This window comes from Cryptomeria japonica, chromosome 2, assembly GCF_030272615.1.
Source record: "Cryptomeria japonica chromosome 2, Sugi_1.0, whole genome shotgun sequence".
In the NCBI taxonomy this organism is placed as follows: Eukaryota; Viridiplantae; Streptophyta; class Pinopsida; order Cupressales; family Cupressaceae; genus Cryptomeria; species Cryptomeria japonica.
Window position 1 is genome coordinate 395,887,644 of NC_081406.1, and position 27,232 is coordinate 395,914,875.

The 27,232-nt window shown below is 37.0% G+C and overlaps 1 protein-coding gene across 10 annotated transcripts in view; it reads left to right on the forward strand.

Moving 5' to 3' along the window:
• LOC131064461 (transcription factor GTE12) overlaps positions 1-27,232 on the forward strand; it is a 108,795-nt gene that overhangs the window by 17,471 nt on the left and 64,092 nt on the right. For 4 of the 10 annotated variants that reach the window (XM_057998612.2, XM_057998611.2, XM_057998620.2 and 1 more), the window contains 3 exons: positions 8,126-9,179; positions 9,288-9,365; positions 25,644-25,887. In XM_057998612.2, coding sequence (XP_057854595.2) covers positions 8,271-9,179; positions 9,288-9,365; positions 25,644-25,887 — 1,231 coding nt within the window. In that variant the 5' untranslated portion in view covers positions 8,126-8,270. The remainder of the gene's footprint in view (positions 1-8,125; positions 9,180-9,287; positions 9,366-25,643; positions 25,888-27,232) is intronic. The other 6 variants (XM_057998613.2, XM_057998615.2, XM_057998614.2 and 3 more) reach the window with 3 other exon arrangements.

Below are 27,232 nucleotides of genomic sequence, written 5' to 3' on the forward strand. Positions count from 1 at the left end.
AGTGTTGTCCTTGTATTGATTTTTTGTTAGGTATTGGTTCAAGCTCCTCCTTTGTCTCTTGTTGGTCTTTACATGCATTGTATATTTCCATAATTTATGCCCGTAATTAACAGTTTTCTTCCTTCTCATCCGTGACCATTTCCATGCCTTCCAATACATTCCTTGTTTTAGTTTTGAGTGTCCTTTTCTTTCATTGTAACTACTATGTCAACCCTTGCCCTCCTTGTCTAGTGTTGCCATGGATCGAGTTGTATGTTGCCTAATCTCTCTACTTGTTTGCTCTATTTGTCTTTCTTTGAGTTGTTGTTTTTGTGATTTTGATTCTATCTTGAGTGCCATTTGATTCTTCATTCAAATCCTCCAAGATCATGACCTTAGTAGCCAGTATTTGAATTTCTTCAAACAAGTTTATTTTGGTACTCAATTTACGAACTTGTTGAGTAATCTGCCACAAACCCATCGGAATTTTGTGTCCTGAGATTCTTGTAATGAAGCTTTCTCATAATTTCAAGGCCAATATTTTGCATACATTACTGCCCTATAAAATGTCTTTCTATGTTGAAATTAGTTTGATTTCTTATTTTTTAGATCAGCTGTATAGCTGTCAAAGATGAACTTTCTGCAGATGAATGACCCTAGAAGAGGAGCTTGGTGCAGATGAGATTCCTCTAGAAAATGAGCTTGGTGCAGAAGCCTCCTTGATTAACTCAGCATGATTTCAACCAATCGAAAGATTTATGATGGCATGGATTGAAGGTCAAATGAATGGTTATTAATTAGATAATCGGGTCAAATTACACAAATATATTATTGAGGCAAAAATTCAACCCAAATTTTTTTCACTTTTTTGATTTTGCCAAAATATACACGAAGAAAACAACTAGCTAAATGAAAACACACATAAAAATCTCACCATTTTAATTCAAAAATTTACATCATCTACTCAACCTAATTGGATGACTTAAATCAGATAATCTTGAACAATTTAGTCGTGAATATTGTTCATCTACCAATATCTTCAATCTCATGAAGCCCCCTTGCTTCATTTTTCATATATTTAATCTTTGTGATGCATTATCAGATGAAGCTATCATTGTAAAGCATGGAAGTGATTCACCTGTAGATCAAAAAATTGTTCATCTTTGGCTGAGGTCCTTGGTTCCTTGACACGCGAGTTTTAGCTTGGCACCTCCCCTGTGTTGGCTATAACACATCTTATCTGTTCTTCATATCTCTTGGTCTTGTAGCAAAACTTTGAGTTGGTGGGAAAAGGGTCAGCTGCTCCCTTTTCCATCCAACTTCAATTTTTATTGTGGTGGAATAATTTCTAGGATGGCAGAAAGTAAACTAAAGCCATTGAGTCAATTCTCTTGTCAATTCACACAATAGTGGGGTCTATTGATGTGTTTTTTATGACCTCACACAACATAGAATAAAATACTAAGTATCCTATCCTCTCTTGAACAAAGAACTCTCGGATGCTGAACCACGTGATCAAACGAGATGACTCCAAGTTTCCGATAGTCGGGTCTTGACTTTATACATGGATAGACTCAGTGCGTTGATGTGATTTTGCTGGAATCACAAGGGGACTTACGTTTTTACTTGAAATTTGCTGGAACTTGAGATCTAACTGACTTGAAAAAAAAGGACAAAAGGATAAAGGGTTGAGAAAGACCATGGTATTCTTCAGAATGTAAGAAATAATTGTTGATTAGATGCAACCAAACCAAGCTTTGCTTCGCCATGCTGGAACAACTACGCAAAGAAGGTGCAATCTCCTAAGGATAACAAATGATTTCCATATCACCCATGCACACCAACATTATGAACAATGAACATACAATGATTGAAGTTAATCTTTTAATTAAGTTCTCTTTGACCATGCACTACAATTTGTAATCAACAAACTCCAAGTGGTATGAACATAGATTCACCATTCATCAACAACAAGATCTTCCATTCATCTAATCAACATTAGAACAAATGAGAAGTAGAGACCACGCAAAATTTTAATCAACACATGAAATTCACCATATCTTTAATGAAAATAATATGTTTCTTGCAACAAAGTCTTGGCAACAATCTCTTTTTCTCCTACTCTACTCTATTTCCAATGGCCTTCTGCTAATACTATTGTTTATTGATCAACTATTAACTTTTACAAATGAGAAGAGTAAGCCTTTTATAGACTTCCCATTACAAATGAATCGCCAGGATCAAATCCAAATCAATGGTCAAGATTACAATATAAAATCCTAATTAGGGTTAGTTACAACTAACTTTGCATTACATTTAATGCTTGACCAGTGATAAAATTACATTTTTAGGATACATGTCCAACATTGAATTCTAACCAATAAGAATTGAGGCTAGGTAAGATAAACAATTTATGATGAAGTGACATGTGTCACTTGCTCCACTCTTGAATGAGTCAAGTTCGTTGAACTTGGACAAGTTGACTTCTTTGAGTTGGATGATGGAAGTGAGTTGTCGCCACCTCAGCATGTATATCTCTTTGATCATCACAAGTGTTTGTGGTTGAGCAATATCTCTTGATACTCGACATTTCAATTGCTCCATGATGAATGAGACGATGGTGAGAGTTACTCCCAAATTGCAAATCTTATTTGACTCTATCACTTTCACCTATCCTTCATCATACTAGGGAATTCCGCCCTATGTTGTGTATACCTAGTCTTGGAATTTCCTTGATGTACTGACTGTGATCTTGGATTTCTGGAGGAAATTCAAGGTTGTTATAACATTTCCTTCATCATTATTGTGATGTCTTCGAATATCTTAGCTCTTGATCTTGTATGCTCATTGCTGTCTTCTTCATCTTTCATTCATTGGCACCTGTTGTCATCTTGGAGCTGATCCTCATCCTCTATGCCAATGAATTTCGACCCCTTCACCATCTTACTGAGTCTTGCATCTGATCATGAGCTACACCTCTTCATTGACTACGCTGATATCCTTCCTTGAACCTTGACCTCCACAAGCTGCTGAGATGTCCTTCACCATCATTCAATCATCCCGTGCTTTTCTCCTTGCAATCTACTGTTTGCTGATGAAGTTATCTTTGGATGTTCCTCCTCTGCTTTGCTGAAGTGTTGTGGAGAGCTTTCCTTCTTTGTTACAGTGTTTCCTTGAAATGCTTGCAGGCTGCTCCTTCACTCTCTTCCTTAGTTGCCTACAAAACAAACAAGGATAGCATCAAACACATATGATATAGACAGATTTGACCAACCCTCAATCTAATATGCATCCTAAATGATGGTAAAATAGTGACTTGATCTTTGATTTTCATGTCTGATTTTGTAATGTTTTAAGATCTGAGGCCTTATTTGAGTTTCTAATTTTTCATGTTTTAGGTCTGATTTGCCAAATTCGTGGATTTCTCCAGGTCGTGGATTTCTTGAGTCCATGGATAGTCATCATCATTCAAGCTTGTAAACTCCGACACTTTAGTCAATTAATTCACCTTCATCATGTTGTTGATCTTCATTCTCCAAGTCAAAGATTAAGTGATTTCATTGTTTCTCCTTCATTTCATGGATCAATCTTGCCATTTTCATGCTTGAGTTGTGGATTTTAGCACCTCATGAATGTGCTCAAGTCATGGATTGATCATCATCATTCACCCTCATCATCAAGATTTCTTCATTTAACCTACCTCAAGACAAGCTTAGCATCACTCATCAAGACTCAGGGATAGCACAACTCCTACTCATCATTATTGCCTTCAAAGATCTTCAAGTCATGGACTCCCTTATGTCGTGGATTTTAGCAACTTAAGGACAAACCTACTGTCATCCACCTCCAAGTCATGGATTTGAGAAAATCAAGGACAAACCTACTGTCATCCACCTCCAAGACGTGGATTTGAGCAAGTCAAGGACAAACATTGCAAGTGTGACCTCCACCTCAACTTGATCTTCATTTTACTTTACCTAGTTCAAGATTGTTCATCAACACTTTAGGATGATGCAACTCACTCGATCAATACCTTCAATGACTCCTAGTTGTGAATTTATTGCACTCAAAGACCAGTTGGAGTCATCATCACTAGGTCATAGATTTTCACGAGTCATGGATTTTGGTGAGTCATGGACAAACCCAATGACCTCCACTTCAAGTTGATTGCTTCATCGTTTGTCTCAGTTGATCATTTCAATGCCTTTGCTTGCAAACTTGGAGGATTCTAAGGCTAATTTTAATTTTGTGCAACCTTTGTTCGCCATCACCTCAAGGTCACCAAGTCATGGATTCTGCCTAGGTGTGGATTTTGTCTGGGCGTGGATTCCTTGAGGTGGTGGACAAACTCTCACTTCTTAAGTTCATTGTTTTCACCAAGTGGGAGATAGTATCATTGTACGGTTGACTTGGTGTTTCATTGCTTCTAATAGTCATTCTAAGTATTGAACCATCTTCATCAAGCACTTTGTCTCAGTTGGTTGATCATCACTTCCTAATTGTGGAATTGGAGGGCAAACACTTGATTTCACCACCTTCACTCATCTTATCCCAATGAACATCCAAGTCGTGGATTCTGGTATGTTAAGGATAAAAGCCATTGCCTCACCTTATAGTTGTGAATTCCACCAAGTTGTGGATTTTCTCTAGTCATGGATTTTGGGCACTCATGGAATCACTACTGCATTTGGACTTCATCCTTTGCCAAGGTTGACTCTGTCACTGTGAGGGTTTCATCCTTGAATTTCCTCTTGGATTTAATCCAAGGAAAACTAACTTGTACTCTTTTGTATTCCCCTCAATTTCATCCCTTGAAGCACTCCCACATGCTTTGAAAGTTGCTCATCATTTACAAAAACTATCTCATGACTCAACCTATGGTTTGCACTGTGAATCCTTGCTCAATGAAGTTCTTGACTCCTAACCAACACATAAGCACTTTGACAAAAGGGAGCTGTAGGTTGTTTGCTCATCCTTCCAAGACATGGACATGCTGACTTGTTCACATCCTGACAATCAAAGGCACTACATCTTCTCACAAGCAAAAGGTTAAAGACACCAAAATTATTGCCAAGCTAGATGACTAAGCTAAAACAACTATTCTATCAAGCTGGGGGTCCCCATTTGCAATGCGGCGATGTGTGAAAACGTCACAACAAGGTCCCTTTTTGTCTTTGACCAATTCACTCAACATAATTAATTTTTTCTCCTAAAACAATAGAGTTTGAGTTACTGACTGGATACAATAAGACTATAAGTAGAGTACGAAGAACTAAGGATATTGATCTAAAACAAAAGTAATTCTAAGTTAATGTGGAAAAACAATCATTGAGAATTGTGTATACACACAAATTTGATTTGACAAATTACTTTGTTTTTGGGTAACTTTTAACTTAGTTGCCATTACCAAGGGTATTTCTTCCATCAAATTCACTTAGGAGTTATCTTAAATGCAGCATTTTCCCCAATATCAACAGTTCGTCATGGCTCATGGGATTTGACCTTGGCCCTTCATTTTATTTGATCACTTGAGTCATACCTTTCAACTACTGAGAACATTTTTTTTTGGTCGGTAATAAATACATTTTATTAATATTATGAAAATATGATAACTAAAAAGTATTAAGCATCCACTCTGGCCATCCAAAAAACAAACCATACACCTGATTGAGGTCTGGAAATATCACAACAAGCCCCCCCCTCCCCCACACAAAATTCTCCCCAAAAACCATCAGAACGAGCATGTCAGCTGCTCGATAACAGTCGTAGTTCAGACATTCATTGTTTTTCAGAGTCGCAACCCTAAACAAAGACTACCAGCATGATTGAGAAACACTAAAAAAATATTGCATTTAAATATTTGGACTAGAGCCTTCATGAAACCTAGACAATGCAAGCAATGCGTCCATTGTTCTCTTCCTCGGCCTCAATTCTCGACCCACCTCCACCCTGGCCACCTCGTTCGCTGTCCTTAGCATAGCTTCCACTCTCATCAACTCTACAAATGTCTTCAAAGCATCCCAGCCTTGTTTTGCAAGAGCCCTGAATCTTGCCTTCATTTCATCTTCTTGCCATCGTACAAAAGGTATATAATTCACTGGCTCATCCACTCCTTCAGAGACATCAATGCCCACTCCAGGGATTGCCCATTCGAAGATAATATCCATGCCCAAGAGATACTCTTCTGATATTAGAGCTCTCAAAATCCACTTCACCGTGTCCACCGAATCCTCAAACTCTAAACCCCATGCTGCAATTAAGGAGTATATCTCCATGTTTGTCCTATACCTATGGCCTATATGTGCAATCGCCTCCCCCATAATTAACTTCACCACCTGCAACAATCTCTCATCCTTGAACAGAAAAAGACCCTGCAGCTGTTTGTTTGTTACCCTACCCACAAAGGGCACCAACCTCTTCTCCGTTTTCAGTGTAAAGCTAGCCTCCATTACTCCAATTACTACAATATCACCACCTTCGCAACCTTACCTTGCTCACTCTGCAAACCAGCCTCTAGAGGAAACAGAAGGAGACTAACCAAAGACTCTACAAAATTACTATAAAGTGCCTACAAAAAAATATATAACCATCGCCACCATTCCCAACATCTCCGTCCTTCCTATGCCGTCAATTACCATTTTCATCAATGCATTTGCATTCTCATAAATGCATTGTTTGCATTGTCCTTGCTTTTAAATCATTCCTTTTCGATCGATGCGGCATTAACTCCACCACCTTACTGAGCCAATCAGCTTGGCCAACTCCCACTCCTTCGTACTTGCTCAAATCTAGGAGCTGCCATAAAAATCAAACTTTGCCCCCACATCACCTGTTTGCAGATTGCAGAAATCTTCAAGGTGATATTGCTGCAGCTCTTTGAATGATGTAGCCCATTTTGACAACACATCCGCCACATCATTCCCAGTCCTTCGCACATGAGAGACTTTGAAGTCTCTAAAAAGGTTTAAATCATTTTTGATTTTTTTCACATATTAGAAACCATGCCTGTGTTTCTCCTTTTATAATTGCATTTATAATTATCAACGAATCACCTTCCAGATGGAATTTTGTAAATCCAAATTTTAAACCCCATTCAACCACCAAAAGAGCTGCTTGAGCCTCCACTTCGTTATTCGTACCCTTCTCCAGTCTTTGAGCTCCCATTGCTATAATGTTTTCTTGCCGATCCCTAAACACCACCCCTGCACCTGAATCTCCCGGATTACCTTTAGATGCACTGTCAAAAATTGCTTTAATCCACCCTTCCTCCGGTGATTCCCATTGAGCTATACTCTGTACACTTGCTGACAGCAGAGAAGGATCATCCCGTCTAGGCCCTGCTTAGAACATATTTTATATAACACTCAATGGAAATAAATTCTTTTAACACAGGACATTGGAATGAAAGTTTGATTGGTGAGTTACAGGTTTAAATCTAACTGTTTATATTCAAAACATAACTGCATTTAACAGGTTTAATTTCAACTGTTTAAATTCAAAGCATAACCGCATTGAAACATAAAACTTGAGAAGTACGTAAGTGTATTGGAAAAGTGTGGGAGACATAAAAAAATCTAAAGTGTATGAAATATAAGTGAATAAAAATAAAACATCAATAACTACTGACTATATACAATGAAGCAAAGTTTTGATGGGTTAGTAAGATTAAATTGTTTTGTTACGTTTCTATTGGCAGATGTCTGGACATGTTTTAATGGGCTTTGGGACTTCCAAACGTCCACTATAGCATATAATGGCTATGTTTGGGGCAACATGTCTTATGATATCCTCAGATGCCCCATGAGTCTCATGGTTGTAGCAGATGGCTATGCTTTGTTTTCTCCTCATCTTGATGGCACCTGCATGTCTAACCCTGCATGAAATTAACTGAAGTGTACAGAAGTATTCCTGTACTAGACATTAAACAGTGAGATCTCAAGTTGGAATATATCATATAGCATGGATAATGCCATGGCTCTCCAATCATATAAACTTTTTCCAATCAATCGTACTTTGTTTAAGGCTTCTTCATATCCATGATATACAAATAGGAAACCTTATTGTAGTGAGATATGCAGTAAATCCTTTATTGATTGTTCCAGGTTTTGTCTCAGATACTGATACAAGTTTTATAATTATGCTACAGAGCATCTTTCTACTAGAAGGCTGGATACCTCCATATTTCAAAAAGGCACAATTTTTGCTCCTTGCTGCTTGCTCTTCTTGTGTTTAAATTTGGAAGGTTTAACTTTCTGAAATTTTGGATCATTGCTTTGAAGAACTAGGCAGTCATGGAGAATTTGAGACCTAAAATAAAGCTGAAGGCTGTGTTTAAAAGCAAAGCAACAGAGAATGGTCAATTAGGGGTAACATCAGAATCATTGCCAGGTTACATGGTTTCTAATACAACTTCAGAGCATGGAAATGGCTCCTTTCCAATTTTAACTGGAAGGTTCAAAAGGAAGCAAGCACAAAGACATGGGTATAGGAGAGAGGAGCAAAAATATGAGACTTCTCCTGCTAAGCTCTTTCATGTTCCATCTGATCATGTAGAGGAAGAAGATTTTTCAGACTATAATAACAGTGAAGACAGGGAGGAAGGTGAAGAAGATTTAAGAACAGGCAATGGAACACACTGTTTGCTGGACTGCTATAATGCAGCTTCAAAGCTAGAAGAGGTGAGAAACACAGAACGAGTTCAGTACAGACAAGGAAGTTTGAGAGTCAAGTTTAAGCCATCAAAATTCAGGAAAATATCTTCTAATTGTATGGAAAACCAACGGACATATATTGATGATGGAAATAATTCTGTATCAGCATTTTCAGCTCAGAAAGATCAGAGTCCATATGTAGAATCAAGAAGTGAATATTACAATTTATCTTCAACACCTGACATGCATGCTGCCAGGTCAGAATGGTTTGCTGCAAAGCTAGGCAGTTCACAACAGAAGCCCTTGAGATCTGTTGTCAGGCTAAGTACTCCAAGGAAAATGAGGTCTGACAGATCAAGTGAAAGGTCAAGCAGCCCGCAACAAAGTGAACATGTTGAGTCTGTTTGGAAATCAGAAAATCAACGAATTAAGGCATTGGCAATACCAGAAGGACGACTTAAGAAAGATGGAAGAGATTTTTTTCCTGCTGAAAAGGGAGGAGGTTTCATGTCCCAGTCTGTCAAAGAAGAATTGGAGGCTGCATTGATGGTTAGATAATAGATTGCTGTCTTACTCCTTCACAAAAAATAAGCTTGTACAATAATTAGGAACACATGAATGAATTCATTCTTTAACTGTTGCAATATGGTTGACCAGGTTTTGAAGAAGATCATGAAAATGGAAGCAGCAGAGCCTTTTAATACTCCAGTGGATCCAGTTTCTCTTGGAATTCCTGTAAGTGACTTTAGAATCAGTGGTGTTTTTATCAGACCTGGTATTTATAGAGGCTATGAAAACCTTCAAATATTATTAGTGTTTCTGTCTAGCCTTTTAATACTAGATATAAACATAGATAATTAGTTTTCTGGGGGATCTTGAAGGTTTATTACTGTTTCTGTGTAGATGAGGATTTAGTTTTGTTGCACCTTTTTCTTAGCTGTATTATAGCTGCACCTTATTATTACTATTATTATTATTGTGCACTACTTGAATCGATAAGTTTGATTGAATAATGAGGCTTGAAGTTGGCCTTACTTCCACTAGACAAGATTTGAGTGAAACATAGACATAGCATAATAAAATTGAAGCAAATGCTACTCTAAATTCCAGTAACACAATATCATTACACCACAAGATCCAAGCTAGAGCTTAACAATTAACTTCACTTAGCTACAAAGACAAACAGACAGAAACAAAATGCTGGTACCAAAAGTGCGTAAGCCAGCTTATTATACATCTGACCAGCTTAGAGGAAACAATCATGCTGTAAAAACAACCTGAGCTTAGAACCCATTTTCAAAACAAGAAACATTACAGAACCTGTTGAAGAATCCATGCATTGTTACTGCCAGGCATCATAGAAGCAAAAACAGAAGAGACATTAATCAGACTTCAGAATTTTTTTTTCCTCTGCTGCTGAAGCAATGCTGGACACATTATAGATCACTACCCTTGTTTGAGATAGGCTACAGGACGGGGGTAAAAAATTCAGATTTCTAAATTGCTTGGAATGTTAGTGGTTGTCATAGGAATTTTTATCAATTCTGTAGTTCTCTTTCAAAACCTAGCTTTGAGAGAAGCTTCTTCTATTTACAGGATAGAGCCTTTAACTGCACATGCTGCTTCATCAGGACCAGAGAAATCAGGGATCAGCCCAAAGCTGCTGCCTTGAACCTTATAATTGGTGGTTTGTGGAGGATGACTTTTCTTTCCCTAGATAGTAGAATTCAAATGGGGACTTTGGCTATAGGCCCCCGAGAAGACTAAGTCTAGCTTGGTGATGGACCTATCAAAATCCAAGGATTTATTCTTTGAAATATATGCAGTTCTCTCTCCAAATTTTCCACTTGATTAAAAGGGAAGTAGTTGTGCACAAGCCTTGAATCCTATATGGACTTGAAGTATTGGGCTACAAGATAAGGAGATTCTACAAACTTGTAACAAGCCACTAATTCTATACTAGAAGAAAATAGATTACTATCTAATTTAAGATAAAACTCTGTTTTTCGAAATAAAAGATAACTACTTCAGCTGAAGTTGTAACTAACTAACTAACTAACTAACTGCCCTTGATCATAATAAGATTCTAACTGATTCATCTGAAAGGAAGTTAATCTTTTAATGAACAAACATGGAACATACATCATTAAGCTAATCAATATGAGAAAGGAATTCAAATAGTAACTTTCATTTACGAAGGAAGAGATAAAGGTTCAGAGGTTACGATTCATTTAGCTTTCCAATTGGAACTTCCTGTTTCAAGCTTCAAAATAATTTGGAAGAGGGAGAGCATCATCAAGGGCTTTTCCACCCAAGCACAGACCTAGTAGTCTCCTACCTTCCAACTGGAAGTGGCCCTACCCTTCATGAGGGTCTAGACAAAGGACTAGATCTAATTGCCATCTTGCCATTTGAGTCTGGTGTTTAGAACCTACATGCATCTAGTTGGCCACACACTATAGGTACCCCCTAACTAGCATGACAATTTGACTAGTAGGTGTATCTGGTTCTTATAAATTGACGGTCACATGTATAAGCAGCACCAGCTTGGCCAAGGTTTTAACATTGCAAGAATGTTGAACACGCTGTCGGTATTCACCACCCTTGCTTGACTTGTACATTCAAATTCTTGAGTTATCTGACTCATTAGTTGCCAATCCACTAGATGAACCAATTGCTCAATGTCTACTAACACTAGTTGTCATTACAACCCTCATAGGATTATAACCCACCAAACAAGCCATTTGCTTAATGGCTATTGACACCAATGGTCATACTGACCATCATAGGAATGCAAGTTATCGGTTTCCCCTTTCAGCTGAACATGGGAAATCTACCTTCCTGACTTCGCAAGACTAATCAACTGAGATAATTATTCATAAATTAATACTTATTTAACAGACATAATATTTTAATAATTGAACAAGACAAATAGCCTTTATTGGTCATCATAAAAGAATGGTACTCCTTAAAGTGGGTCCTCTGACCGTAATAATATTATAAAAATGTTCAGTAAAACAGAATTGTTTACATTTATAGTTCAACCCTTAAGGTTTAATCCACTACTTCCAATTTCTTGGAACTCTGTTTGGGCTTCTCACGTCTAATGATTATTTATATCAGACAGAGCGTAATTTACAATCAAAATTCTCTTTCAGCTGAACACAAACAACCATCTAGTCTTAAAACTCATGTCTACTGACATTAATGGTCTACAACAACCTTCATGGTAGTATGACATCAACTGACCAGCCTACTGCTGTTCCACTGACTCATAACAGACTTAACTGCCACATGATTCTAATTAACAGTATATTCATTTTCCTTGTTCTACTGAACATGTATAGCTGATTAGGTAAACTTTTGTTTAGTCAATATTCTGGTTATTAACTTAAGCCTACACCATTCTGGTTTGCATTTATAAACATTATGAACCAATCTCAAGACCTAGGCATCTGTTGCTATCCATCTAACTTCTGATTAACCTTAATTCACAGTGGTCCCTATTGCTCATTTATTAAGGATTTAAAGTATTAGATTCATTCAAGCTTAGCTACCATGCTGTTTTAATGTTCTCGATTTCATTATTATTTCTGTGCAGAGTTTTGTACATGCCTCTCTGCTATACCATGGCTGATGTATGCAGGCAACGTATTGTAGTGAATTCAAATATATAAATATATATATTTAGTTTCTTTATTGATGCAAATTGATTCCTATCCACATGCATGCAGGCTCGATTGAATGAGTAAAAGATTACCCTGTATATTACAGAAGCAATCAACAGTATGTGCATAATGTTTTTCAACTATATGAGATCGAACAAATGCAAGATCAAATCAAAAAAGATCTAAGAAAAGAAGATGAATCATGCTTGTATTTCGACAATGTAGATTAAGACACTTTTCTTCAGAAGAATGAACTATCCTCTTCCCACGCGTTCACCCTCATTGCAGAATGCCACGATTCTAATATGAATGAACTATATGATGAAAATATTTCCCTTCTCCATATTTATGAGCTAAGTGTTGTGATTCAATGCAAGATGAGATCAGTCGTGCTACGTATCTTCTATGCAAACAGAGTGTGGTACCTCCTGCTATATTCTCAAGTAACTTTCATAGAGTGAAATGATGATGAACTTCTTCCTCGAGCATGGAAAAGATTGCTCGGGGTGGAGATGAAGTTCTTCTTCTTCTTCTTCTTCATAATGAGTTAAAGTAACGCCATCAAGAAGGCTCCAAGAACGTTGAACAAGCAAAAGATTGCTTGGGGTGGCGATGTTATGATACAAGCCACCAACTACTAATTCTTTAATATGCAAGCTCGACTTAACCGGCATCATAATTAATATTAATGAATTCCATTCTCATTAATTTAATATATTGACATATTCGCACTTGGAGTCATATAACATACATGTATTATATATAATAATAATAATAATAGAATGTACATATACATATATGCATATATGTACAGATATATGCATGCTACATCTACTCTTATATGTGTTTATATTTATATAAAAAATTAATATGCTTAACGACTAGACAAGAATTAAGATCCAGTTATATCTTTCATTAAAATTATAAGATTACACAAACCTCTAAATACAATAAAGGAAAAAGACCAACCGCCTATTGGCCGACAAGTCGAGACAACTACCTACAAGGCCAAGGTGATGACCAACTTTTAATAACTTATCTTAAGACTTAGGGCTCGAGGGCAAGTTTGGTCTCTTTCGAAGTTTGCAATCCTCTCCTTGATGGTACTCTCCCTTCCTCCTGAGGGCGAAGCTTATCCTGCATCCACTTGGTTACATGGAAATGGTTAGACCAAGCTTATCTTCTCATTTATCATTTATATGTACATAAAGAAAAGATTAACATTACCAAAATAATCATTCATGTCTTATTATCAATCTATACTTAGATTACTCATTCACAATGAAAGTAATAAAATATCAATGCTCGGCCATACACACAATTGCATTATTCAAAATAAAAACATTGTTGAAAGAGGGGTGTAACAAAACTAGATGGGTGAACAAAGAAGATGATTCATATATTGCTCAAGATAAAGAATGTGGACAAGGGACCAAACAAAGACAAGCCTTCAAAGTCATCGATAGAGAAGAATATTCTCACAAGCAAAACTAGATGGGTGTAACAAAACTAGATGGGTGAACAAAGAAGATGATTCATATATTGCTCAAGATAAAGAATGTGGACAAGGGACCAAACAAAGACAAGCCTTCAAAGTCATCAACAGAGAAGAATATTCTCACAAGCAACAAGTCAAAGGGAAGCATTGAACTAAAGGCTAGAAGTAGGGTAGTAGCCAAAGCTCTTAGATATCATATTTTCTTGTGGGGTGCTCAACCCATCTGTAGATAGTTGGGTTTGGTGACAAAGGAATATTTTGTGCGTGAGGAAGGTTTGTAATTGTTTCAATAGTTATTGCTGGGTTACATGTCAAGTTCCATTGGTCCTTTTGGTTCATGCCAATTCCTTAACATTTTGATGATTTCACCGAGTAGTTTTGAACATTGGCAACCCAATTGCTGGATCCATTCCTAATTTCCTAACACTAACCATTTTCCTATTGTGTTCTAGTAAATTTCAAAAATGAGATCTACATATCCTAGAAGTTGAGGTGAATGTCTTGAAGTGAGGTTTTCAAGCTATTTTCTCATGATAATCTCATTCCAAGGTTGGTTGCCTCAGAGAATTTTATCCATACAAGATTTGGATTTCCTATGCCTTTGATTCTTGCTCCCCACAAAACTTTGGACAACCTACCTATTTCCATTTGATGAGAGATGTCTTTTTTTCCGATGCCAAAAGAAATACCTCATTATTTTGTCTTCTTTCAATGCTTTACTGATGGGGAAAATTTTATTAGGTATGGCCAAAGGTATCGACTGGATCAACAATATTATGAAAGCTAGGGATTGCCACTTCTCTTTCAAAGAAAGTGCCCTAGAATTTTCCTATTGTGACCATTACCTTTGAAGAGAGGCAATCCTAGGTATTTGTTGGGGAGGAGCCCAAGGGGGGAAGCTGTCATGTCCCCACCATTACAAGTTAGATCGCAGCCTTTATCTCAGTCAAATTGTAACCCTTGGACTGGAGTGATGGAATAAAAAAGTGAATCTGTTAAGGGGTCGATAAATAGATTTAGGTGACAATGGTCAAACATAAAAATAAAATATGGACAACTCATGGGTTATTCTCCTGCCTCCTGCGATTTCTCTAAACACAAGAATATAATTATAATAATAACAATAAAAGTTTAAGACCAATGGCAGCGAATTAAGGGATGTGTCCTTTGAGCATGACAAGGTATATAACAAGGAAATAATCAATAACCAAAGGGGAGGAGCAATACCAAAATTCATTGAACAATAACTAATAAATAGAAGTCAGATCATCAATCATCAGTTTGGAAATAAATAATTATTCTCAAAGGGCAGCCTTTACTAAGAAGAGATGTCTCTATCTGGAAAGGATGCAATCTTTAATATTGGTTGTGACCCTTTGTCCCATATTGAGGACTATATAAGGCAGACCCCCCTCTTGGAGAAGGGCATCGATCAAGGCATTGAAATCAGATTTGAAATTAAGATAGAAAAAGCAGAAAGGGAGTTCGAATTTAAATAAAAAGATGCAACAGTTAATTTATGAAGGGCTGGTTGTGACCTTGGAAAAGACATGACCCTCCACATCCAGTTGAGAGATATATATACAGCAGATTGGCCAGATCAAGCAATGAATCTAAGCAACATCAGTACTCATAAGAAAACAGATCAGTTTAGAAGACAACAGCAATCAAGGATATAAATCGATCAAGGAGATCTGATCTGAGTTACAAACATTCAGGCCATACAGCCGATTAAGCAGTCTCCAAGCAATTTGTTATGAGATATAATATAGTGTGCATTAATTATTATAGATATCTTTTGACATTGAACCTAATAAGATTAATATGGCATGATATCTCTTTATATATATATATGTATGTATGTATGCATGTATATACATACATGTATATTGATTTTCTTGTACAAAACCTTCTTGTTCCTATAATTGTGTCTCTAAGAAGAAACTTAAATTTGTTTGCTACAACTTTTGTGATAATCTTGCAATTTTTGTTGCTGAGAGCAATGGATGAGGAAGTTTCCAAAGATAGAGCATCTGATTTTCAAATAGCTGTACGATTTAATTATTTTAACATCTGTTTGGATTTCCTTATCTCTTTCATTGCTTCCACAATAGCTCTTTTGTTATTTATGGGACGTTCAATTTGTTTGTTGTGGTGTCTTTCTTCATAGCAAAGATCACATTCCTTCATCAGTAAAATCTTTAAGTTTAGAATTTAGGAATCACAAAAATCTTTCAAGTTTCTACTTGCTTGAAACAAATTAAGTTTTCTTAAGGAATATGAATATTGTGAGCATAAACAGAAATTAAGCTTTCCAAAAAAAGAAATAGTTACAATACCTTAGGCCATGTTATCAACAGACACTGATGTGGTTGCAGTCCACTCCTTCCGCTTTGCTTTTTGACAAACCTGTTCTGTCCTTTATCTAGGTTCTGAATCAATCTTACTATTCATGTTTTGTTAACCAGATCATTTATGGTCTTATCTTCTAGGAGTGGTGCAGGCAGCTTGGGATTTTATCCTAAAAGATAAAGTCAGAGGTAATCCTTAATTAATAATTACTTCTCTTGGGTTCCTGTTGATCTTGATAATCTTCAGAGAACAGGTTGTGGAATATTTGATCGCTTTATTCTAAATCCTTGCATGGGCAAGAGCCTCTTACCCGTTGAGTTGACTAAGGTGAAGATGCAGTTGATTTGTAATTTAGCTACAATAGAATGATGGAAAAAGCTAATATCCTATATCAATTTAACCAAATATTTTTCAAGTTCTATTTTTGGAAAATCTTTTCTCCAAGGACTTGATTGAGACTGATCGGAATTCCACACACCTATCTTTTGCAAGATTTACTACTTGCCTTTGCTTTCTGATTCATATAGTTTCTATAGCTTCCTTTGATACTCATTGAACGTCATCTTTTTCTTATTAACTACAGTAACAGAGGCCTTTGAGCTTTTTCACGGGTCAAAGACTTCCCTCGGATATAATGATGTCCAAAGAATAGGTTTCTTAAGCCTCATTTACTCATTGCGGTCTCTTCATTTCCCTCTTCCTCTGGGACTATATACATTCAAATCTAAATATTTCACTTGCTCTATAGTTCCTCTTTCTTGAGTTTAATATTGGCCTATATCATGAAATAGTGTATTGTTGTCTTCTGCCCTCTCCTTGCTTAGAATCCTATTATTAAGCCACCCTACATTGTATTGCCTATGTTCTTAGAAATGTTCTGCTTCTAAACCTATAAATTCATAACGTAGCTATGAGATGCTCCATTCAATAGAAACTGCAACTATGAGATGCTCCATTCAATAGAAACTACATGGACATTTACTGTCCACTTCAATTAAACCTTGTACCTATTGGTGTGCATTTTGTTACCCACCGAACACAAAATAAAATGTCCAAAGACACTATATCCTCTCTTGAACAAAATCACCACGTATGCTAAGATTGCGAGATCATATGGCGATTCCAAGGTTTCTTTTGCCAAGTCTTGATGCATGGATAATTTCAATGGGCGTTGTGATATGCTGGTAATACACAAAGGGACTTACGCTTGGCTCGTTCAATTCACAATGAAGGTCTAGACAATGAAGCTCTATCTTTTGGGTCTTTGATCATGGACCTCAAGAAAATTGAAAAGGAGATAAGGTTTAGAAGTTGTAATCTATTACTAAGAATTCAAGAGACGTTATTGACTAGGTGAAACCAATAACCACGCTTTGTTTTGCCACGCTAGGACAACTACACAAAGTGGATGCAATCTTCAAGGGACGTGCTTATGATTTTCACGTCATGAATAACTACCATCAAATCGAACAATATTTATTCAGACAGAAGTTAAGCATCCACAAAGTAAGCTCAGACTAACTTTACACAATGAACAAAAATCATCTGTTCATCAAAAGCATGAGCGGAAGATTCATCATAAATCAATACTTATCAGATCTTGCATTCGTCTAACATACATGAGATAAAATCTAAACTATGATGGGGGTTAAGAACCATGTAAACTCCAAAATAATAGAAGTAATCACCATCAATTTGAACAATGCATTACTTATTACTTTGGCAGTCATAAACACAATTTGCTTATCTTAACATGTTTTGCAACATGCTCCCATGTTTTACAAATGAGGGGCGAGCTCAATTTATAGGCTCTTCAATTACATTTCAATGGCCAAGATTGACTTCAAATCAATAGTCAAGATTACAAAATAAAACCCTAATTAGGGTTTGTTACAACTAACTACCCCGCGACCAATGAGAAAATTACATTTGGGGACACTTATCCTTCTTGCTAAATATAAACCAATAATAAAATAGAAGGTTGTTGCATTGTGTAGTGTGCCTTCTAGAAGCTTCCGTGGATAAGTCAAGTTCATTGAACTTGGACATGTTGACTTGGAGCGATTTGATTTGTTGGAAGATGACGAGGCGCCACCTCAGCATGTTGGATGTCTTCCTTGGTTACTTTGTTTTCTTCCACGTACTTGCCTTAGAATATCTTTCCTTGCTGACGACTTTGTCCTTTGTGCTTACTTCTTCCTAGCTTTGATCTTGGATTCCTTTCGAGATTTTGATCTCTTCATCTCACTTGCATTTGAATCTTTGAGGTTTGGAAGTCTCCCCTTGGATCATTTTCTTTTCTGATTGCTTTGAAATTCCTCCTGCTTGAACTGGATTGATGTTATTCCTCTGAATTCTCCAATTTGTGTCAAGAAATTGTCTAAGTATGGAAATTTGTTTAGAATACTCCTCTTGTTAGCATCTGATTCTGATTGGGAGCTTGTCTTCAATTCCTTAGGAGATGAAATCCTTCAAGAAGTTGCCCTAATTGCTTCAATAGGTTTGGGATTATAGGTGAAATCCCCCAAGAAGCCCAATTTTTTTTTTCTATATTTTCACCAATTCTGAGGACTTTTCTTTCTTGATAGCCTAAAATTCTTTCAAGTGCCTTGAATTTGGAGAAGAATTCCTCTATGCTTTAGCCACAATGGAGGAAATTGGAACTTTCTCTGTGAAGTCTTTCCCATATAGCCAAATTTAATTTCATTTTGTAACTCCTTCATGCAGCCTTTTCAACATTTAGTCAATATTTTGGCCATCTCCATGCTCGGACGAACTTTGCCTGTGGATTTGCCTTCAATTTTGAATTTGGCTTGTGTTAAGTAGGACAAACTCCATCCTTGGACAAGGATTTTATTCATTTCCTCTTTACTTTTCCTCTTTGTTCCTCTTTGTTCTTCTTCATTCTTCCTATTTTCTTTCCAACACAGTCAAAATTTGACTCTTTTGTTGTGGAAAACTCCACACTTAGCCATTTTTTGTTTCCTCTTGGCAAATTCCAACACTTGGGTCGGACTTTGGAAATTCCTTTCCTTCCTTGAACTTGGAGAGGGAGAAACCTTTCACTTTCGAACTTGAGAAAGAATGAAAATGAAAGTGACAAGTTGAAATTGATTTAAGTTTGAGAAGTTTGATCCTTTTTAGCATCTTTACATTCTTGGTAGATTCATCGAACCTAGTCCTCTTCTCATCTTCCTTGAAATCGCAATTCAATCCCTTCAAAAGACTTCAAAAGAAAGTTTCTATTCTTGTTTCTTGGTGCCACTTCACACCTTGTCCATGTATTTGCAAGAAATCTTTTTTCTGAAATTCATGTGTTTAGGAAATTTTCCTTGAAAAATATTCTAAGTGTTGGGCAAATTTTGAAAAATATTCAAGTGTTGGGCAAATTTCCTTGGCTTCCAAACTTGGTCAAATCTTCATTCATGGCAGACTTTGCCATGTTTTGTGCCATTCCACATTTCTCTTTGGCATATTTTCTACCCTTTCATTATGCCAATTTCTCTCTCTTTTGGCGAAATTTCTACCCTTTCATCATGCTATTCAACTTGCTCTTCTAGGTGGACTTGCTTATATGTTAGGCCAAATTGTGCCTTATGCTGGGTGGAGTTTAGCTTTGGCCAGCCAATTTCCTCTAAGTGTTAAGGTGGACTTCATTAGCTTCATGTCACCTTGGGCGGAGTTTGCACTTCTTGTGCCATTTTGTGCTTTAGAGGTGGCGGACTTTACCCTTGGCAAGACATTTCCTTATTTTGCCATGGTGGACTTGGGGTGACATCATGTCATTCTTGCTCATTGCTTGGGCGGAGTTTATTGTTTCCATGCCACTTTGTGGCAGACTTCAGCTTCTTCATGCCATTGTCATTTTGTTTCATGCTTGGCAGAGTTGATCATTGTTAGGATGTTTTGAATTTGCCTTGGCAGACTTGGCTATGTCTTGGACTTTGCCATCTCCCCTTGGGCAGACTTCATCATAGATTGGACATTTCCAACTTGTGGCATGGCGGACTTGACACTTGGTCAAGCCAATTGTATGATTTGCCTAGGCAGACTTTGCCATTGCCTAAGACATTGTCTTGCTTTGTCTTGGCGCTTAGGCAAGACATTTCCTTGACATTTAACCAAATTTTGAAATTTTATTCTCCAAGGTATCAACACTTAGCCAATTTTCTGATTTTTTCTCCCCAAGGTATCAACACTTAAGCCAATTTTCTGAATTTTTTCCTCCCCAAGGTATCAACACTTAGCCAATTTTCTGAATTTTTCCTTGGCGGGCTTTGCACTTGTGTTGGACGTTCTTCCAAGGGAAGGCAGACTTCATGATGGCTTGGACGTTGGAAACTCCTACCTTGAGCAGACTTGATAGTTGGCTGGACATTTTCTTGGACAGTCTCTTGGACATTTTCTTGGACATTCCTTGGCTTCAGACATTTTCAACTTTTGCCATGGAGAACTTTGCCATTGTCCAAGACATTGTCGAACTTTGCCAAGGCGGACTTCATATTAGCCTGAGACATGGCCATCTCCATTATGAACACTTGGATGAATTTTCTTACCCAACAATTCATGTTTGTCTGGAACATGTGGATCAACACTCTATCTGGAGATTTTCCCTTGCTTTTTATACGTGGAGATACAAGTTTTTGATTTCGAAGATAGGAACCCTATTGCCATGACTTGAGCGACCCAATCCTAGGTCAACTTTCAAGAAAAGCTGAAAAAAGCAAAAAAGAAAAAAGAAAAAAGAAAAAATGTAGGCAAAAAAGTTGCTTCCCGGATTGGTCCCAAAGTGCCAAAAATAAAAAAAGCAAAAAAGCAAAAAAGTAGAATCCCACAAAAATAGGAAGTTGTCAGAATTGACCCTAAGCAATTGTGTTTTTGGTCCTTCGGGCCTTCTGAGCACTTTGATGATGTCCAGACAGTGTTCTGAGCATGATTTCCCTACTTGACCTAGATGACCATCTAAAAACTCTAACTCCTCATTGCAAAAATACTGGTGATTAGTAGACGCGACGCCAAGGCAAAACCCTAAAAGGAAAAAAGGGGGTCCCCATTTGCAATGGGGCGATGTGTGACAAGGTCACAACAATACCTAGCTAAGAAAATGAAGGAAAATCTCATGACATTCCATCAAAATACCTTTAACTGTATTAATGACTAATCATATCGATGAACCTCATCTAATTGTAGTTTTTTGTTGCATAAGTGTTTTTCAAGGTTAAAATCCAGACAATGCTTGGATTTGTGCCACATCATTAGTGGTTTCCGCACCTATTAGTAATATTCACTACAAATACAACCATACATAGATTTTCCTGACAATCTGCTCTAGAATTCTGGACATAACATTATACTTGGCTACCATCAAATAATGAGAAATTTATATCCTTATGAGGGGGTTTCTGAAGCTTTGATCCAACCAAATTAGTACTTGGAAGTAGAAAATATATCTGTTCTTAAATGTATGCTTATTACATCCGATAAAATGTAAGGCAATTGCACTGTATCAGAGGAATATTTCATTTTATAATATACAAGTATCTAGTTGAGTTTTTTTAACTAAACTTTAATATTCTTTCTGTTAATGTTAGAACTAGAAACATAAGACACATAAATTTGAAACTTAAAAAATCTCACAAGAAGAAGATACACTAAATTTTATCCTTGGAAAACCCTCCACCTGAGGGTGAAAAACCCACCCACACCAAAATCAAACTTTTATTGAATGCACCAAATTGCATACAATGTCCTCAAGCTTAAACAAGCAATAGTCTAAACAAGATTGTTAACTCTTAACAATCAACAACAGAAACATATAACTGATAAAGTAAAGCCTGGTGGCTTCTACAATACGCTCAACACATAAACTCTCTGTGACCAGAAATAATCATACACCAATCATATATGAAAATCACTGAAACAAATTCTATCCAAGCTTCTCTCCACACTTTTCGATGAACATAGATACATATGAAATGGATTGTCTTTCTTATATACTTTTCCCACACGCAAAACAGACAACTAACATAATATAAGGAACCAGCAGGGCACAAACTATCTCTTGATGGTGGAGAGGGAAGGCCAAGAGACACCGAAGATCATCGATACTTACATAAAAAATCGTTTCATACTCCACCACCGACAAGAGCTGAATACGAGTCTTGACGACATGACTAACGGATGAAAAACGGTAAAGAAGGAAATCGCGCTAGCAAGGATGAGACTCTCATAATACGAAAGTCGGTGACAATAAAATTTCATCATCCACACAACCATTGTAGGTAAATGAAATCTCCTACGGCTAACAGTAACACAACCATCGTAGGTAAATGAAATCTCCTGCGGCTACAAACATTGACACTCCCTCTTAGCAAAGGAGATATCATTTACAGATATTCAAGTCATGGAGTCTCTCAACATGACAAACACAATGGCTACACCCATATGTGTAAAAAGCAAAACTTTATCACGAATTCTCTCAACGTGATAGCAGCATGGATTCACTCAACATGATGTTCACCATGGCTACTCCCATGAGTGAAATGAACACGAGCTCTCATCACGGAGTCACTCAACGTGATGTTGTCATGGAGTCTCTCAACATGACATCCACCATGGCTACTCCCAGAGGGTGGAACAAGGGCTTTCACCTCAAACTTCTCTCGCACAGAAGAATGGCATTAACAAGGGCTTGCACCTCAAATTTCTCCATCATAGAGAAAAATGCATTACCCAAAACTTCATGATGATGTGGCTCCCTCTAAACCTGATATCAACCTTCTGACCTCCTCGTCCAAGGTTGCCTCTAATGAAATGTCAGACTCCCTCTGAAGCTGAAAAGATCACGATCCTAGGACTCGTGAACATCCAGAGATAAGAACAAAAATCTCCTCACAGTCTGCTCCCTCTCACTAGGAGAGCCCTCTTGTCTCAATTTTAATATCTTCAGTGTTGTAGCGATCGAGAGGTGTGTTGGAGTATGACCTAATTCCAAATCTCCCATCAGAAGAGTGACCAACACCTCCAACAATATAAAGATAGCCCAAACGATGCTCAGAAAAGAGCAACAACACAAAGAATACGTGATCTTGTCCTTCTAAAACAATAAAGTGGACCTCACTCGATGTGATACCCTCTGAGATACAAGGCAAGCCCGATTGAGAAGCTTTCTTCCGCTCGGCGTAAGAATGTTGACACACTTGGAAGCCAAAATAAATCTAGGCAAGCACATAACAAAAACCTTTGCAATAGACAGAGTAGAAAATTTCAACATCTGAAATACTGATTCATTTTGATCCTCCATTGCCATTAGACTCAGCTCTGCAACTGTTTCTCAACTTCCTTTGGATGCAAGCCAACGGTACAAATATTAATATTAACGTTAAAACTATGTGGATCCTCTTGCCGACCGACCTTAAACAAATGTTCTTCACAATTCAACCAAGAAAAATTCCTCGAACGTTTAAACACAACAAAGTTTTCAACAGTCACCGTTTTTAAACTCACACACTAATAGCAAAATAGAAAATTCTGTTTCACTTTTTTTTAATTCCTATCCTCAAAATTTTACTGGCTGCATTCGCTGTAAATCCGCAACCTTTTGATTTCACAAACATGCAACAATTGTTCTCTGATACTCCAAGGCTGACAGAATATCAAATATACCCCTATTTCTCCGCATAAACAAACTCGGCCACGAAGAATAACACCGAAAAATACACAAAAGCCAAGTGCCGGTGCAGATCAAATATTAGAAAACCCGGGCTTAATAAAAGACAAGGAAAGAGTTTCATCGTCTATGGATTTCTTCCGCTACAAATGCATCAGAGCAACTGTGAGGATAAGAATTCTAAAGCCGGCAAAAAAGAAAAATGATGGGAACAACAATTGCAACAAGATTATAAGGCAAGCAATAAGCATGCGTACGAAACTTAGAAAACGGAATGCACGGCTGAAGAAAACACGCAGACAAACCCACCTCTCAGAATCCTGAGGCCTCCTATGAGGGAGACAACCTCTAACCTGGCTTTGATACCATGCTAATGTTAGAACTAGAAACATAAGACACAGAAATCTGAAACCTAGAAAATCTCACAAGAACAAGATGCACAAAATTTTATCCTGGGAAACCCCTGCACCTGAGGGTGAAAAACCCAGCCACACCAAAATCAAACTTTTATTGAATGCACCAAACTGAATACAATGTCCTCAAGCTTAAACAAGCAATAGTCTAAACAAGATTGTTAACTCTTAACAATCAACAACAGAAACATATAACTGATAAAGTAAAGCCTGGTGGCTTCTACAATACGCTCAACACATAAACTCTCTGCGACCAGAAATAATCATACACCAATCATATATGAAAATCACTGAAACAAATGCTATCCAAGCTTCTCTCCGCACTTTTTGATGAACACAAATACATATGAAATGGATTGTCTTTCTTATATACTTTTCCCACACGCAAAACAAACAGCTAACATAATATAAGGAACCAACAGGGCATGAACTATCTCTTGATGGTGGAAACGGAAGGCCAAGAGACACCAAAGCTCATCGACAGTTACATAAAAAAACGTTTCATACTCCACCACTGACAGGAGCTGAATACGAGTCATGATGGCACCACTAACGGATGCAAAACGGTAAAGAAGGAAATCGCGCCAACAAGGGTGAGACACTCATAATACGAAAGTTGGTGACAGTAAAATTTCATCATCCGCACAACCATCACAGGTAAATGAAATCTCCTACGGCTAACGGTAACACAACCATTGCAGGTAAATGAAATCTCATGCGGCTACAAACATTAACACTTTCAACTTAGCACATGATTCTCAACAATTCTCAATACTAATTATTTCTATATGAGAAACTATGATAAATAGATCTTCACTCCTCAATCCTTTATAGACACTTATAGTAGAAAATTCCTATTTTGTTGAATTTATCTTTCTTTCTACTATTTTCATCTTCACTGTATCTTCATAGGACTTTCTATTGTATGCTGATGTGCTCTCGAGATAATTTTTTTCTGTCATATAACATGCTCAAATCTTTCTTCCATAGCCTGTCTCTATTCCAGGGTTCTAGTACTTGTAATTTAATTAAATTCATTTTCTTTCATTTCCTGTGGTTATATGTTTTGTCTTTTGAATAATGAGTTATTTATCTCGTCTCTTTATCTCTTTGAGGAGATACATAGGCTTGTTTGTTGCTGTCACTAAGTTGCCTTGTATGGCTCGAAGGACAATCTTATACAATGGATAAGTTTTATCATAAGATTACTTTTCATACTTTATCCTTCTTATATTATTAAAGCTACCAGAAAGAAACAAGGACATAGTGTAAAGGCAGCATAAAATCAGAAAAGGAAACTCGAAAGTAAATTTTATTAGGCAATGTTTTGATATATTTCTATTTCCTAACCATATGGAACCTGATTTGTATAAGAGATTTATGATGAATATTCCATTTTGTTTTGGGTCTCAGGATTATTTTGATGTTATTGACATGCCAATGGATCTGGGCACCATATGCAATGCATTGCAAAAAGGCAAAAAATATAAAACTTCTAAAGATGTTTTCCATGACGTTCAGCTTGTTTGGGACAATTGTGTCAAATACAATCATAAAGGTGATCCTATTTTGGAGCTTATGAAAAGGGTGAAGAAGAATTTTACCAAGTACTGGACTGCAGCAGGCTTATATTATGAATCAGCAAAGAGGTCAGGTTGTGAGTTACTTCCTTTCTTTCCCGATTACTTGCAATTTCTATGAATACATAAACTATGTTTTGTTAAGCACCATGTTTTACTAGAAATAGTGTTTTTCTTCTTAATCCGAAGTGTAAGCTTTACTCCACATCTTTAGATATGCCATACTATGATAACTTGTGACATTGTATTTCTTACTCATTAATGCAGTTTTGATTTATTTTTTTCTAGGCACTTCTTTTTGTGTCTTCTTCATGTACTACAATATTTTCATTCACACACATTCAGTGACAGATGAACTTCTCTTGCACTATTCCTGATATTATGATTGTATGCTGCTTTGTCATTTTTCTTGTATGGGCTTGGTGAGATGAGATTTGGACTTGGCACAGACCCAATAAACCATTTTTTCCCACTGACTCAATTCCTGCGCCAAAACTTGACAAAACTTGGCAATAATAGACATTACGTTTCCACAATCCATTTAATAATAATCAGCTGCTTCTGGATTAGATTGTGTGTGAATTTTTGCATCAACATTTCGGATCACACTCCATGATCCATCATTAGGATGAAAATGGTTAGACAGCATGCAGAGAGAAAAAATGAATATTAAGGGAAAAACTAATTATATGGCATCACATATCAAATACACACATAAACTAATCAGTTTAATCTATCTTACATGTACAGAAAATAAAATAGGTAAAAGTTGTCATGAATTCATTCTTGAACATGTAGTATGAAAGAAAAATTGTTTTGATATCCCGAAAATTGTTTTTTTACGTATCACACAATTGATTTAGAAATCTGTGTACATTGTACTAGCAAAAAAATACAGAAAACCCAAACTAAAGTTGAGAAGAGTCATTACTCTCAACATTAGCTCCAAACTGTTGGATATTGTACCCCTTGAGTACATCAAAGAAGCAGCTGCAGAAACAATATTTTCAGAAGATATAGCATCATTATCTTGGACGACGTCTTTATCTCTAGTTGCATGTGCTCAAATCTCTTCTTCCTCCATCATTACAAGCTCCACCCCAGGAGCAACTGATCTACCCATGCATGTTCCTCCTCTAAAAATGTGGGCCATCTTGGGTGATCCACATAGATGTAGGATCATACTCCTTCCAACTCCATGAAGGCTAAATCTTCATATATGGCTAAAATCTCTTGTGGTGGATGCGTAGGTTGGAAATGCACAAACACAAGGCCATTCAACCTTTTCATTGACAACTTACTCAGATTTTTGGATTTTATGTGCCTAAAATCATTTGCCCTCACAACCTAAAGCATTCGTATGGTTGGCTCAAAATTAGAATGGCAATTCTTTGAACATTAGGCACCTTAGCACCAAAATTT